Here is a 17,205-nt window from a genome sequence, read left to right on the forward strand (position 1 = left end):
CCGGCGGAGGGGGGAGGGGAGGGGCGAGCCACCGCCCCGCCCCGCCTGCGCGCAGGCGCACGGCGCGCGCTCCTACCATGCACCGCGCGCGGGGCGGGGGGGGCCGGGAGACAGAGCGGGTGGGGGGAGACGGGAGGGCACACAGCGAGTGAGGGAGGGGTCACCCACACACCGCGGTACTGCGGGCTGGCACCGCACACCGTGTTACTGAGGAGTGTCACCGCCACACTGCGTCAGTGAGGGGTTTCACCGCACACACTGCTCAGTGCAGGCTGTACTGCACACCCGGGTCACCGACGCTGCACAAGGGTTTGAGATCTCCCTGAGAGAAACAAACCCCGTGACCGGAGAACGGCGGTAGGAGACCATTGGATAAAACCCAAGAGACGAATCCAGGTTCTGTTCTGCATTCACACAACCAGCCTTCGGTTCTTCAGACACAGCTTCAGAGCATCGCGGAGAAAAAGCCATGTCAAAACAAGGCACAACATAACAAAGATACGCTTTTTATTGAAGCACTTTTGTTTGAGTCAAAGCTTTTAAGTGGCTATCCCAGTAACTGGGAGTGAATCAATTAATTTCAGTTTTCAAAGTATAAACAGCAACACCTTATGAAGATACAGCAGGAGCTGCCACTGGTAAAGTTCCCACCAAGCAGAGAGAATGCTCCCAAAAACAAGGTTTGTGATCAATAAAACAGGCTGCGCTTTATTAAAAGAGATTTATTGGCTTTGCCTGTTTTGATTTTGTCCTCAGTTGGCTTGTTAATTACTTGGATAATTTCCACCACTGGACTCCATATTTTATCTACCAATATTGCAAGTTACAGCAAAAAACACCCTCTCAGCCTGGATCCCTGACAGCTGCTTCTCTATCCTACAATAATGTACATTTTGTTACTGTTGTGGAGTTTCAGAAATTTTCCTTACGAATGTAACATTGCCACCTGATTTGAGAAGCTGCACACAGATCAGAAACACTGTGAAGCAGAGGAGCTGACAGGGTAGTTCCAAAATCAAAAAGCTTTTATTCTTTCAGAACACAAAAGACTTTGAGAACATGCTACCAGCAAACACTAGTGAAAGAGAGATGATACCATAGCTGATATCAGGATCCCAAGAATTTTCCAAACCAGCCTCCCTTATATTCATGAGGCTTTACCTGGAACACTAAGAAGAACTGTGCAGTGTTGGTCTCATTCACAACTGAAGCAGACAGGAAGCAGGGAAAACAAATCCTCATTTTGCAGTGTAACTTCATGCAGGATCTTGTGCATGGCATTTTTCTTCCCTCCTTGTGTGAGAGAGCCTGAAAGGAGGCAGCATTAAAGAAAAAAAAAAATCAAAAAGCCCTGGAAAGCTTTTATCTTTATTTCCCTTTCCTCTAAATACAACAAAGAAATTATACTGCCTGTTTGTGTAACGTTAGGGACATTTAGATAAGCCAGCAGTTGTTTTGTAAACTCCCGCAGCTACACTGGTAGAATTAGTCTCCTCTGCAGACACCAACATGAGCCCGATATCCCAACAACGTACAGATGTAAAATTTTAAATGTTGGCCAACTACAGCAGTGTAAATCCCACACTGCACTGAGACAGCCTGCTCACATAGAAGATAATTACAGGTGTACTAGAACTAGATCAGAAACCGTTTATACAACTAAGTGATAGTAACTTGCACACCACAAATAATTTCATGTAACACTACGCTGCAGATCCCTTTATATTAACCCTGTACACCAAACACACCTCATCTCACTACAGCTTAAATGCAGGCAGTAAGAACTAAACCTTCATTCTGATGCCTATCAGCACTGTCCTACAGCGCAACCAATGAAAAAAATATTACTAAATAACATGGAGGAAATAATTTTCTCAGAGACAAAATATAACAAATAGGACAGGAATTTGGGTGGCACACCTTGTTAAACGGTCTCATCTCATCACCATATCCAGATACCATTTCAAAAAAATTCAAAGGAGTGAAAGAAATTAACCACCAATATAGTGCCTCGTTCCTTGGAAAAAGTTTCATTGAAAAATAGATCCTACTTGTATTTCAATTTACAGACTCTAAAAATAAATTTTAAAAGTACTACTAGGGATTCTGCAGGACTTCCAGGGAAAAAAGAAACAGGGGAGAACTTGAGAACAGGGCTCACGTGCACGTGCATTTTTATCACCTGTGTGCAGATCTGTGGAAGCAGAAGCTCAGAAAGGATGATCAAGATATGAAGACAAATTCAGACTGAAATAAAGAAGGAGGATATCACTGAATCATTCAAAAGCAATGGCAGGTTGAAACAAGGCGGCACCGGACAATCAGGAGACAACTCAGGTTCAGAATAGTCTGTGCCCTGTGTGAAATATATGAAAAACAGCAATTATAAGCACTGTGCACATAATGAAAAGATTTAATAAACATGTGGGAAGTAACGTAAAGTTTTAGAAAGAAAGGTTCAAAAGGTACTTCACTGCTCAGGTGCTTACCCTGCAACATTAGATGCATCATTATTCAAAATTCAGGCAACTTTTGGACCAGAACCTAGACCATATATTCCTTCTGAACCATGAGTACTGAAATGCTGAACAACAGCTTGTTTTGTTTGTAAGACAAGAGAATTAGAGGAAATTGATTCCCTGTAAAATTATACAAGAGTAGAACATGGTCCTGAGCAGGGGGTGGTGCATGTTACATCCTTGGCTTGTTTGTGATTTTTTTAAAGACCTTGAGAATAATTTCAGTTTTAAAGCTTAGCACTGAAACTTAACTTGCTGCTGGAAGATGCATGTTTAATCCTTACACAGCATTACTTTCACATATTGAGGCCGACATCACGGGTAGTCAAAGAATATGTTTAATAAAAAATAATTAAACTTCCATTTGCTCTATAGAACATCATAGAAAGTAATTCAATAAATTACAAATGACTTTTTAAGACGCTCGTTCAACTACAGAAAGCAAATTCAGACTACACAGAACACAACTGGCAAATATTGCAAATGTCCAAAAAAAACCTGGACTAAGACTTGGATCATGAAGCCTGAAACAAGGGATAGAAATACAAGGCAATAACAGCTAAGGTTTTTTTTTTTAGTAACTACCAACACACACTTTATCATCACCTTGGATATCCTTTTAATTTTAACTTCAGTATTAGTGTAATTCTACTGAGGTTTCCTTATAACCCTTAACTTTATACAACCGTATTTGCATATAGTTTAGCTGATAGTGGGACATTTTTTCCCCTTCTGGTTCAAACTGATGAAAAATAAACCAAATATATTATGTTCAAGTCTACACCAGCCTTCATTACTTGAAACTGTAATTGCCTTATTACATAGAAAGAATCACTAGAATGGTAACCAAACTCACTTGACCATAATAGGAAAATACTTTATTTCATAAATCTGATATAAATTAGGTTTTAGCCACAAGATTTAGGACTTGTTTTGTGGGGGAAGGGTGGGAAGTGATGGCATTGTTGACATACTCCATCAGCAAATGAAGTTAATAACTGCTTGTAAAACTTTGGCTATTTCATAGATGCATCCTAGTTAAATAAAAGTGCTATATTACAAAGGGCAAAATATTAAATATGAAATACTTTTTTTTTTTTTTTTAATGCTGAAGAATTGCTACCCCCTTCTCTTGGCAGTTTTTGATTTTCACTATTGCTAAGACACTGCATGAAGGGCCAAAAATCAGAATACTATCTGGGAAAATACGTAACCAGCACAATCCAAATGGTACTTGTGTAATTACATCTAATACTGCTTCTAATCATGGGGCTAGTTATTTTGCACATAGAAACTTATATTTCATTGGTAAAGTTCTTGATAAAAAACAACACAGTTGTTTTACTGTACAAGCAAGCAACAGAACTATATCAAAATATACAGTTTTTGTTTTTTACTTTTTAAATTTATCCCTTTGTAAAGCTTTTTCCATGGACTTTCACTAGTACCTGTATCTATTTTCTCTTAACACTTGCCTATTCTTGGACCACAAATGATGTAATCAAGGTCAACTGAAGTCTCAGTCAGTTCAGAAGTTCTGTAAATGTGAATCTGGGCCTCGACCGTGTCAGAGTAATAGCAGCTTAAGAAGAAGGAGGAATCATATCACACATCAAATCTTAGACAGATTTTATATAGTAAAGGGTTCTAAGGATTTGGACTTAAACAGATGCCTTATGCCCTGTTACTGTGGTTTCTAGGAATAATTTGTCTTCCTTACTATTCAAAGTGCTTTTTCCTTAGTGGGTAACTCAGCATAATATAGGAAGTGAGATCCAAATAATGATTTTGGATAATATTTAATATTTAGTCAGATTTAAATCTGCAGAGAAGTTTAAACTCAAAAGGAGTTCAAAACTATCTGTACTTTATTTACCATTATTAACTGGGAACTCCAGGAGGTTTTATGACATAAAACACAAATAGAAATCTACACAAACAAAGCAAACAAACAATTTTTTACATGAATTATGCAGTGTTGAAAGGTCTTTTCAGTGGCACTTTACGACAGTTTGCCTCTTCTGAGTCTTGGGGAAACTACTCCTCATTTCGGGACTTTTAATTCTGCAGAGGGAGCCCAAAACTTTGCAAGGTGTAAACTAAATAGATCTACATGGTGCCAAGTAGCATGAGATAAGACAGTTTTTGTTTTAATTGCCCCTTACTGCTGTCCAAGAGAACAGTTTTAGTAAGGGGGAAAGAAAACCTCAACAGTCATATCTCAAATAACTCAGATTTTAACATGCTATACAGGATGTCTTTAGAAAACAAAACAAAACCTGAAAACAAGTAATAGAAACCAATGTAAACTTCCTAAACTAACTCAGCTGAGGTAACAGGTAGCCAGTTTAATTGGCTGATTGGGAAAAATTTATCTTCTTTTAAACACACTTGTACCTGAATTGGAAACAGCAGTGCATCACAACACTAGAGCATTTTCATGTAATTAAAGCAATGGATGGTGATGTAGATTCTACAGCTTTCATGACATTCATTAGCTGCCCAAATTATTGCTGAGTTTTGATCTGTAAATTATAAGTGTCAAGGAGGCTGTAAAACTATATTCAAATTAAATCAATAATATGCATAAAGTATTCTGTGTTCACTGCAAATATATTAAATATACAGCTCTTACTTGAGCATTATTTTCATAAAATTAACCCCCCAACAAAATTATAATGCCTTTTGTTGTAATTTTACACCATTGTGTATTTGATAGTACATACAAGTTCAGAAACTTATGAACTTCAAGAAATATTACATGCAAAACGTCTCTGAAAGCAGTTTGCACTTCTAAACAAATACTGAAATGTTCGGTCAGTAAATCATTGATGCACTCAACACTGGGTTATTTACAATGAAATAATTAAAGAATAAATTCAAAATCAGTTTATAATTTAAGTGCAGAGTCTGGGGTCAGTCTTCATCACTAGAATCCGAATCCTCAGATGAAGACGATGTACTATCAGATCCAGATGAAGCATCTGCTTTCTCTGAACCCTCATCTGTGCTGTTTTCGTTGTGAGAGCTTGGCTCTGTTCCCCCTTTGTCTTCCTGATCTCTAACCCTAGAATTTTCCTCCTTTTCTTCTGTGGGCTTGGCTGAGCCTGTGTCATTGCTTTCACTGTTCTGTACATCAAAAATATTAGACTGAGACAAAGCTGGGATATGAAGATTAAGGCCTGGAGTGAGAAGCATCCCTGGGTAAAGTATGTTGGACAAAAGTAAAGGGTTAAGAGAGAGAGGATTGGCAGCTGCAGCAGCAGAGGATGTTGAAGGAGAACTTGAAACAGAGTTTTCACCACCAGTATCCGTATTTTGATCCTCTGTCCTTTCTTTCTTTATATCCACCTCCTTTGAATCGTTTCCCTTTTTCTCCTCTGAAATGGATTCTGTAGACTTGGTCAGAAGTCCTCCCATGCCCAGCAGGTTTGGTAATCCAGCCATCCCTGACAGGAGCATGGGGAACATGGCAGCCATGTTCTTGGCTTCTCCTCCAGCAGCTAGGCCAGCTGGCATTCCCATCAGTCCCGCTGTCACTTGCAGCGACTGCAGGTTCTGCAGGTTCTGCTGTAAGGCCTGGAGCCCGGGCAGATCCACGCCCGGGATCAATCCGTTGGCCAGCAGCGGGTTCACGGACACGCTGGAGGCCGAGGCCGCGGCGGCAGCTGCGGTTGCCTTGGCAATCTCGCTCTTGGGGCGCCTCCCTCTCCGGCTCACCTCCTCCCGCACCACCGGCCCCGTGAGGATGCGGTCAAACATACCCTCCGGGAGAAACCCCTGCAGGAGACAGTGGGTACTTTTAGTATTCTGAGAGCTTAAAGATGGCAAAGTAAAAGCAAATGAAACACTCAAATGTACAGTGACTGTCAAAGATGATTCTGGCACATCGGCACAGCAGCTTCTCTCCAGACAACTCGCTGGAATGCGTGATGACTTTGTGCTACCACATCTATGATGTCTGAAGGACCATTTCCACAGTGAGGTCCACACAGGGATCTTCTCACACTCTGCTTATCCTTATGCACTCATCCTTAATGGTTTGCTGGGAGATCAAGCCAAATATAGCTCATTATAGGAGCAAGCTCAATCTAAGATCTAAACCAGCACTGCTTTGAAATATTATCACATTGCAATCATTTGACAGTTTAATCAGCTACTCAATTTGAAGTTAAATATGTGTGGTTGCACACACATCAACAATCTCTGAGCCCTTTTTATTACTGCTAGTGTCTGTTTAGCGTCCTCATATTTCATTGCATCCATAAACTTAAGAATAAAGAGCAAAGACTCAAGTTGAATTTAAATTAATTTTCAAGCACTTCTATTTAGGATTTGCACAGTATTACTACACGTCTATAGGTCCTTGTACCTAACATTGCAATGGACACTAATATTCCCTACAAAATGCATTGTCCTGAAAATTTAAAAAGGCAATCATTAAGATCAAGTATTACTCAGCTGCATACTACAATCACCTTTTTCCCCAAAAGCAAATATGTCTAATATATATTAGCCTACTGCAACTAGAGGAATTCAGCACTCAAGTTCTGTTCTGTGGATAACTACTAAATTGCCAGAGTAATTCTGCTATTAGTTACACCTCTATTCATTGCAGTCTAATCCTGTTCCTAGTTATCTGTTTTTCTACCAGAGTGTTGCAGCAGGGTACTGGAGAGACTGGTATTTAGAGCTTCACAGAAAGGTTGCAAGTTCTGTTGACAGTGAATTAGAAAAAACTTTAACCTGGTCATGTCTTTGCCAGAGGGTGAAGGTGTAGCATAAATAATCTGATGTGTTAGACTAAGTGAGGAAGTAAACTTCTAAAGAATATTGACAAAATAATCACTTCTGTTAGACACATGAAACGGAAGAGTAACCGGGTTACACAGAAACCATTTTTTACTGTACAACACAACTGTGTTCAGAACAAGTTCAAAACATGTCCTTATCTTCAAGGCAAGATTGAGGGTAGTAATTTCTCAAAGGTGCACACTAAAAGTAAATTAATTAAAAAGTAAAATAAATATTTAAAATTAATATTGAAAATTATGTCATTTTTCTTCATAACTGTGAATTTAAGGAAGTATTCTTATTCCTAAATAATACCCAGGCTAATATCTTTCCTATAAAACATTAAGGTTGTATTTAAGATATGAAAAAGTCACAGCATTTTAGCACCTTCAACAAAATCTCTAACTTGGGGTTGCCAGCCACTGTTCCTCCCCTACCTCCTACTCACAGCAAACCATTTACTGAACTAGGCCAGCAGGAAAAAGCTGACATTGACTCACATTCCACATTTAATGTAACACCAGAAACAAAAAGCACACCTTTGGACATGCCTTTTTTCCTGCTTGCCTTGTTTGCTTTTCAGATACATTTCATGACATGGTTATCTTATTCTGGAAATACTCACAGACTGTTTCACGACTTCTCCCCATTCAGGAGCCACTCCATACTCTGGATTTTCTTTCAAGAACCTGCACAAATCTTTCAGAGGGGGAGCAAATGCACCCCCCACCTGAGAAGCAGAAGATAAAAATCAGGAAATGCTTCATATTTGCTAAGAAAAGAGGCAACATTCATACCTTACACTGTTTCATTTTTGCCTTTTAAATAAAACATCTGTCCAAATCTGTTCAGTAGGCACCAGTAATGTTCTGCCTGCCTTTCCTAAATATTGCCTTTTAGCCTTCCTCATTGCCCATTCAAATGCATTACGCTGTTCCCAAACTTTGATCTCCTCTCCAAAAACTTCAATTCAACACCTGCTCTCATATCTTCCACTGTTGGGTTTTTACACAAGAATTCTCCTTTTGTTCTCCTGTTTCACCTAGAAATGTGACTGACAGCCAATACACAGGTGAACCATAAAGGTCAAATGCCAGAGATAACTGAAAAAAGCAAAAGCAAAATGATCCAGTACACAGGATTTCTGCAAATCCAGTGGACAAGTTTCCACGCAGGATGTGCTACCAATATAATTTTAATTGTGTCAAAAATAGTAATGAGAAGATTACACAAAATTTGAATTTCTGACAGTGTTGCCACTTTGATCAGAACAGCACACATTTTAGTGGCCCTGCCTCTGTCTGACTCAATGGCACAAATGTTGCACCATATACTGAGTGCTCAATCTATTTGAACAGAAACCTTGGATAAGTTTCTATCCATGCCTTATATATTTTCACACTTGGAAAACATTTACTGGAAGATTACAACTGACTTTCTTGCTCTGTGCCAAAACATTAAAACAAACACCTTTCATTTGTACACTTGTACAGTTTTAGCAAGTGTAGTACATAGAGTTCTTCATTTGGGTAACTTTTCATTTGAGGAATATCAAAATGGGAACAGTGCCACGAGTACCTTTCTTGCATTTCTTCTATTTATGAGCTGAACACGTTCTTCCCCAGTCAAACTATTAACATCCAGTTTATTAGGGTTTCGACAACGGTGTCTTTTTTGTTTGGGTCTCCCATCGTGCAGCTGCATCCTCTGTTATAAAGGAATTTAAAAGCCAATTACCTTTCTGATATAACTGTTTTAAAAATGGTTAGATATCTGTACGTTCTCGAGTCAGGCATTTATTCCAAGTCATCTTTGATTTCAAAAATATTTTAATAACAATAGTTTACTAATCACAATCATTTAATAAGCAGCTCAGTGAACAGCATCTTCTCTCTGATGCCTCATTGCTTTGTTTTATTCATTTTTCAGTTTTTAACAGTGCTTTAGCTATCTGGAATGTTGCTGCTGTTCTGTATTATAACATCTTTATGGAGAAGCAAAGTTGTCATTCCAGATGTCATACACATGATTTTCTTACATGCTGCTCAACATTAGCAAATCTCAAATTCAGAGGTAACAAAATGAGATGATGATACCCACACAAACATCACTACCAGAGCAATGTAATGTAGGTATGAGATACATTCCACAGTAAAGTCTTTAATCCTCTTGCACATCACTAAATATGCTGTTATACACTTTCAGCTCCCATCACCAGTATCCTGGTAATATGAGTTTTCTTATCCTAGACAGTTTTTTAAATCTCAGGTGAAATTAGACAAAGATTGAATGTCTTGGTTTAGTATTGCTTTTCTTAGCAATTACATTTGTGAGGAAAAAGAAAGGCTTGCAAAAAGAACTGGAGAAGAAACAGACATTTTTCTTTTCCTAAACAAAACAGAAGAACAAAGAAATAAAGCCTTGTAACACAGAATACAAATCCAAATACAACTTGAGAAATTCTACTATTTAGCTAAAGCAGAGCTGGAAGGAATACTCACAGGAATACAAGCTCCTGAATCTTCAACATATCCAGGATGTTCTTTAAGCCACCTTTCTAAATCTTTTCTTTTGGGGGCATCATCACCTGCAAGCCTTGTTCCATCTTTCAGGTTAATAACAGGAACTGGACTCTCTGCATCAAGCATTCCTTGGGGCTGCGTGTAAGTGAGTGCTGGGTTTATTCCTGCAGCAACCTGACAGGAATTAATACCTGGATTAACCTGGAGAAATTAAAAACATTTGACTAAATTCTCCACAGAAAACAAGCCATCACAATTATTTCATGTATGATTCAATGAAGGGCACACTCCTGCAGATCATTATGTACAGACTCAAGGACCTGGGCAGCCTGCTCATGCCACAGATACCCCTTCAGGTCACTGTGCAACCAGGTCCCGTAACAGATGTTACAGGAAAGGATGTCAGAAGTTTTTGTATATCAAAAAATCAAATTTTTAATAACACATTTAATTAAAGTCCATCAAAACTAAATTAAATTTACATTTTACAAATAGTTATCAATATTGTGTGTGTGTAAACTTAATAAAACTCCATCAATTCTCATCTGTGTTGTCAAACAATCAGTGGACAATTTCAGAAAAAAACCCCAAACCTAAAAGTTTTGAGTAATAAAGTTTTTGTTGAATGTCAACAGCTGGTTATGCTCATTTAAGGCACTAACAGTAATTTGCATCTTATTTTTTGGACACAAAATCAAGTTTACTTACATGATTAGGTTGTTTATTTCTATTCATAAAGAGGACATCAACTCCCTCCACATTCTTCCTTCTTCCTCGTCTCTTTTTGACTACAGGCTGACTGTCAACTATGACTCCATTGGCACTGGCTGTTAAATGACTGGAAGTACCTAATAAATGATGCCATAAAACCAGCGTCAGATACTTGTTTATAAAACCAAACATGTCTGACCAGAAAAAGGAAATAAAATTACTTGAAATAATGCAAGTGCATCCGATTTCTACATCTAATAGCTAAGACAAATTGCCTTTTGTTTTATGACTGTTCAAAACACTATGAATATCAGGCTGTGAAAAGCCATTCTACTGTGAAAATTTCATTACTGCCTCCCCTACCCCCTCCAAATGAATCTGTACAGAGGCGAGAGCTGTTGAAAACTGTTGACATCACACACACACAGACAGACATCCCTAAATAAATGTTTAGCAAGATCTTAATGGTATGTTGCAAAAACCCCAAGAAAGTACAAAATGCAAGTGAAGGGTAGTAATTTTTTTAAAGGAAATGTTTTTATCCACATCTGTATGCAATCCCAAAAAATTAATCACTTAATCAGAAGCTGGTCTAAATCGAGCACACAATTCTAATTATTTCAAGTATTTTAATCCAAATGTTAACTGCTTACTTTAGGCTCATTTTTATCTGTCAGTGTATACCTACTGTTATTTTCTTTACGAAAATAAGCTCTAAGTTTTTGGCTATAAGTCAAAAATTGGTTCCAGACTATTGTCCTCTACTGTTTCTTTACATGAGACACAGGAAAGATTCTGAAGAATGCAAACTGGCACAGGCATAAATCTGGAACTCTTTATCTTTACTTACAAAGTAGCCATATTAAGTTCTGAGCTAAACAGATTACTGTCAGGGTACCCTGATGCACTTAATAATTATTAAAATCTTCTTTGGGGGGTGTTTGTAATGTATAATGGCATCATTGTAATAAATGAGTATTTCAGTTAACTGACACTGTGAGAGAAGACTCCTGTGCTCCAAACTGGAGTCTCCACACCAGACAGAATTTCTCCAGACTGCAGTTTAGAACAGTAACATTGCAAACATCTCTCTCCATTGCCTATACGTGGAGATAACAGAAGAACACAGAAGATGAGATTTAATACTAACCCTTAAGCCCCCTGATATTTTCTGTACCTGATTTGGGAAGTGATTTTGGGAAGTTGACAAGGCTGGTTTCTGAAGCGTTCTGGAGTTCACGCAGCCGAGCCAGATATTGCTGCTGACCCAAAGCACCTTCATCGCTCTCAAATGGCCTTTTCTGGGACAGTCCCTGCTTCTGAAAAGTCAATTTCAAACCACCTTCCTGTTAAATAAATGCCAGGGTTAGAAGAGCCTCTTCTGAAGCAGAAATGACTACTTCATAATCAGGATTCTCACATTCAAACTGTTACTCCAGTAGAGTTGAGGAAGAATGAAAACATTGTATTAGACCTTAAAATAAGTCTTGGTTCTCCATGTAAAACACAAATTTGAACAGAAATTTCATCTCAGCTGAAAAATCCAGACACTGATCAGCTGTCTACCTCCTGATTCCAGTCCTAAAAAAAATGCCAAACCCAATTACAAGAGGAAACATTCACACATTTTTATGTGCTACAAACATGTCTCACATTGCAGATAAGAAAAGGGTTTGAAGCTTCTAGCCTGCATTTAAACAAAGAAATTTTCCTATAATCCTCTAAAAGGCCATGAAATAATAAAGTGCTTGTTGGAGAGGATATGCTGAAATGTTTTAAAAAAAGCTGAAAAACAAAAATACCTTTTTGTACTAACCAGATTTTTTAGAAACAGCGTGAGGCTGCCTGAGGAAGCACCAGAATGGCAAAAATTGAATTCAGACAGAAAAATAATGATTTCTTCCAGTGGCTTATGCAAATAAAAAAAAAAAATCAAAACACCACAAAAAATCCCTCCCCCAAAAACCAAACCCAAAACCCAAACACTCAATGCCCAGAAGCAGCAGACCCAAATACCCACAAACAAGTGTGTGAAGGAAGTGAGAGTGAGAGCAGGCAGCCACTTGCAGGTAAAGCATGCCGCACACCGCAATCGCAACCAGGTCCTAGGGCAATAAAAATAAACATACGTCATTGATTTTCACTGTAAACTCCTTTTCTCGTACATGCTTCTTCACCTTTGACATCTGTGGTGACTGATCATATTCTTCTTTAACACCTGCAAGAGGGGGTGTGGGAGCACTGGGCTCACTGTAATCTGCAGCTGCACCAGAACTATCCAGCAGTTTGGTTGTGTAGAAAGATGCCACCGTGTTGCTGTCATAGCTCCTCCTGGCTGAGGGCCATTTACCTTTCAGCACTGTTTGACAAATGCTGTCGAGCCGATTAATCATAACTCGATCCTAAAACCCAGAGAAAACAGTTTGTAAGAGCAATGCCTACCAACAGGGCACACGTTATATTTATGTATTCTCTTTTAATTCTAAAAAGAAGAGAAATGACATCACTTTTATCACTGGACTTGGACTTATTAAGAGTTTGAAGTGCCTGGATTTGCACTGATTGACTGTAAGTTTCTGAAAGCCACCTCTGTACTTAATTTCACTACCTACCTGTAAATAAATATGCAATCTCTCTTATCTGTACAAGGTCTGGGGCCTGCAAATGCTTGAAGTTCATTATCTTACTGATTCTTAACGGGAAGTTATGGTAACCAATGAAGCAGTATTTGTAGGTCTGGCTTTGACTCATTGGTAGCAGGATCTGAACCCGTGAACAGTACCACAATGTACAGAAAACAGCATTTATAAAACTAAACCTACAGACTTTTATTCATGTCTCCTCTTAGCTTTTGAAACCACATTATTCCTCATTCCCATTCTGCAGACACCAAAGACTTCACACCCCTCCATAATACACAGATCTCAAGTTCCAGTGAACTCAGCTAAGTATACAAAGACTCCAGAAAGGACTGGGTTTTCTGATAATTTCACAATTGACAGTCAAAAAAAACATGTGAATGCTAAAATTACAAGTTCTGTAAGCAAACACTTTTGCCAAGTTCAAGACCCTTCTCTATATTTGATAAAAGATAATTTTTTACACTTTGAATGTAATTTTTCACAATGTGCCAAGCACCTGTGACATGAAAGTTATGCTCCTCTTCTCAAAATGAATATTCAAAGATTATGAAAAGTAGTATTTAGATTTAAATGCATGTTCCAGAAGGAAACATAACAGCAACTGAAAGTTCCTAAAATTCAAATCCTACATCTATTTATCCTGCTTCACAGTTTTAACATATTTAACTGAATACAAATGTCAGAGCCCAACTTCTACTACTACTCTGGTTTTCAAAGTTGCATTATAAACTTGCCTTTGGCCAGTAGGATGCAGCCAACATGTATCCACCTTGTAGGAGATAACTGGAATTTGGTGTCCCATTGTTCATCTGGAAACTGTCTTGTGTCTCATCCTGTGTGGTACTGAGAGAGGCCACACTCTCTTCATCATATGCTTTTATATGTGGAGTTCCTTCTGCTAAATAAAACCACCAAAATCATTTCATGTTGTAAAGAAGTTAAACGCTCATTGTAAGAGGTTCAGGTGAACAAAACACACAGAACAATGTTCAGAGAAAAGTCCAAACACAAAGTTCAACTGAAGAATTAATCGATTTTTCAGGCTGATGGGTGATCCTTTTCTAGGCATGTAAATCCCACACATATTCCTGTTAATATTTCAAACGCTTGACATGTCGAACATTTGAAAATGGACATGCTTCAGAGTAATCTAATAGACAGTCCTCACTTAACATATTTCTTTCATAAGCCAACACTCACTAACATACAGAATTAAACTGAAATCAAAGGTGTCTACAACCAGAACACGGCAAATCTACTGGGATAGCACTTTTAAAGAACAGCCCATTTCATTTACTGGATGCTTGAACATGTGTACCCACAGATTTTAATTGTTCAATTTTTAATCACTAAGAATTTTTTAAAGTATCTTTCCAGTGTACTGTGTCCTCTGACTTTCTTAGGTCTTAATCTTTTATGATTATTATTTTACTTCCGTCCCCATCAGACATGAGTTTCACTATGAGTCCCCATGAGTTTCACTATCACATGGGGAAACAGTCTGAAATAAAAAAAAAAGTGTGGCCTGAGAAGGTATATATCACATCAGCACAAGGAGTACGAGGGACAGCTCTACAGAAGTCAAACTCGTCCTTAACAATAGTTTTGTATTCTGATAGTCATCTGATAGAATTCAGCACTTCCTTAAAAGATGCTTCCAATGTGAAAAATACGCCAATGGTCTATAATCATTAACAAATTAAATAAAAGTTGGGCTTAAAATTAAAATGCAGATGAAGTTTAGAGAATTTTCCAGTATTTACTAATCTCTTCAACACCAACTTGCAGCAAAATAGCCACAAAAATAAAGGCCAACTGATTTATGAGATTCTGCAGTCTGAGGATGGCACTATTACTTGACTAAACAGACGGAGCTGGCACAAAACAAGCCTAATATTTGGACTTGCAGCACATGGTATAATATCCATTATCTCATCTAAATATTTGTGTTATATAGGCATTCCTTTGCTTTCACTGTTTTCATGTTTGCACACAACTGCTTCCTCTGAAAATGTCCTTCCACTGCTACAGGCAGCAGCATCTTAATCGTTTTCCTTAAGTGCATTTTACTTGCCCAGTAATCATTTCCCCAGTAAATTAATTCAATGGTTTCCATTTGTCATTTCCATGGACAAGAAGATCCATCTGATTAACACAGTGCCTTTTTCCCTGAGGTATTGGAAGAAAAAAATAGGTTCTCTATGCTGTAATCCCACTGCCTACCTTCATCTTCCTCCCTTCTCTATTACCATTTGCATCACACGTTAAAAGAAATCTTTTCATATTCTGAGTTTCAATGGGACAAGAGTAGAGGATACTTCATAGCAGAAAAGTAAAGAATGTATTAAATAATGATTGGATGGTTTATTAAAAACTTTAAATTACTTCATTTATCAGAGTGTTTTGCTTTTACTTGGAAGCTTTTGAAAGTGTCTCTGTGTTACACGGTCCTATGTGCTGCCATCACCTCAGTCTTTTCTAAGGAGGTACCTATTTTTAGGTCTTTTTTAGGTGAAGTTTAGGAGAAGACTTTCAGAGCAAGTACACTGCTTAGGCACCTCCAGTTCATAATAAATAAAAAGCAGTTGACATGACTCTAGAGAGCTTGGACAGAAGGAAACTTGCAGGTCTCATGGAAGCACAATGACGAAGCTACAAGGACAGGTGAGCAAGAGTGGAAAAAACAAACAGGGAAACCAAAAGAATCTCTCTTTTTATGAAGAAAAAGAAACAGTAGTAGGGAATACACGCATGCAGTATATTGCCAGAAAACACTGGCCATTCGACTCTCCTCCCACACGTGAACCACATGCACAGCAACCTCGCTTAGGGAATCAGTCAACACATCCCAAGTACCTCACCCAAGGCACTGACATGAAGCAAAGAAAATGCAGTATTCCTGAAATTCTTCCAACTCACTTGGAGGAATTGAGAAAATGTGTCAATATTTAAATTTACTTTTGTGGGATTTAATATCCTTTTTTAGACATTTCTCCATTAAGAATAAACTTGTTCAGTTTAAGAGTTACACTGCAGAAGTAAGACTACACACATACCACGTTTTTGTGCCTCCTCTTCATCACTATCACTCTCTTCAGACGATGATGATGATGATGACGACGATGAGGAGGACGATGAGGAGGAGGATGAAGATGCTGAAGAACAAGATGATGATGATGAAGAGCTAGAGCCAGATCGAGAGTGTGAACAAGATGAGGAAGATGAAGAGGATGAAGATGATGACCTGGAAGAACATGATGATCTATCTGAGTCAGAGTCTGAGTCAGAGCTAGAGTCAGATCCCCTTTTGCTGACTCTCTGTTTTTTGGAAGCTGGATTTGGAGTGAGAGGCTCTGTCCTTGCAGCCACCATGCGCCTGTCTGTCTCAGCCTTCACGCTAGGTCTGTGGTCTGAGACTTGTATTGGTGTGCCATTTTTGGGACTCAAAGGCTCAGATTTCATTATTGTCTGTGTCTCCTCTGTAGACATAGATTCCTCTTCAGAAGACTGAGGGTCCTCTTTCAGATTTTCATTTTTAGCTTTTGTGTCCTCAAAAGCATTCACTTTAGCATCTGACAATCTTGACTGAGGTGTAAGAGGAGAAGCAGATAATGCCATCTGGTACTGATGCAAGAGTGGAGTAGAAGTCCTTGAGAGTGCCACTTTGTTTTGATTATAGTTCCTCTGGGCAGACATAAATGAGAGTTCAGGATCACGAAGAATATGATAATCTGTCCTGCTAACTCCGTGTTTAGCAGCTCCAATAAGTAAATCCCTGTCATGAGTCCCACATTCCCACCAGACAGGTAAGTCTGGGTTTGGCTGGCATAGTTTTAGTCGTTCAAACAGCTGTGGGTGTCTAAGAGCCTGTTCTCTCACTTTCCTCAGGAGCTCAATGCGATACAAGGTCCGAGAAGCACGTTCCTCTGTAATCGGCTGGATGAAAATGTTTGGGTCTACGAGTTCTGCATCGAAACAAAACAAAGATGAGAACCTGGCAAAAACCCACTGCAAATT

The 17,205-nt window shown here is 38.6% G+C and overlaps 1 protein-coding gene across 5 annotated transcripts in view; it reads right to left on the minus strand.

Moving 5' to 3' along the window:
- Positions 1 to 2,841: 2,841 nt before the first annotated feature.
- The window catches only part of CHD9 (chromodomain helicase DNA binding protein 9), a 78,182-nt gene continuing 63,818 nt past the window's right edge, over positions 2,842 to 17,205 (minus strand). For 4 of the 5 annotated variants that reach the window (XM_027647100.1, XM_027647101.1, XM_027647103.1 and 1 more), the window contains 9 exons: positions 16,245 to 17,153; positions 13,923 to 14,086; positions 12,676 to 12,948; positions 11,724 to 11,892; positions 10,544 to 10,683; positions 9,815 to 10,036; positions 8,892 to 9,020; positions 7,939 to 8,043; positions 2,842 to 6,299 (listed from right to left, as the gene is read on the minus strand). In XM_027647100.1, coding sequence (XP_027502901.1) covers positions 5,436 to 6,299; positions 7,939 to 8,043; positions 8,892 to 9,020; positions 9,815 to 10,036; positions 10,544 to 10,683; positions 11,724 to 11,892; positions 12,676 to 12,948; positions 13,923 to 14,086; positions 16,245 to 17,153 — 2,975 coding nt within the window. In that variant the 3' untranslated portion in view covers positions 2,842 to 5,435. The remainder of the gene's footprint in view (positions 6,300 to 7,938; positions 8,044 to 8,891; positions 9,021 to 9,814; positions 10,037 to 10,543; positions 10,684 to 11,723; positions 11,893 to 12,675; positions 12,949 to 13,922; positions 14,087 to 16,244; positions 17,154 to 17,205) is intronic. The other variant, XM_027647102.1, reaches the window with a different exon arrangement.

This window comes from Corapipo altera, unplaced genomic scaffold, assembly GCF_003945725.1.
Source record: "Corapipo altera isolate COAL_440 unplaced genomic scaffold, ASM394572v1 62, whole genome shotgun sequence".
NCBI classification, from domain to species: Eukaryota; Metazoa; Chordata; class Aves; order Passeriformes; family Pipridae; genus Corapipo; species Corapipo altera.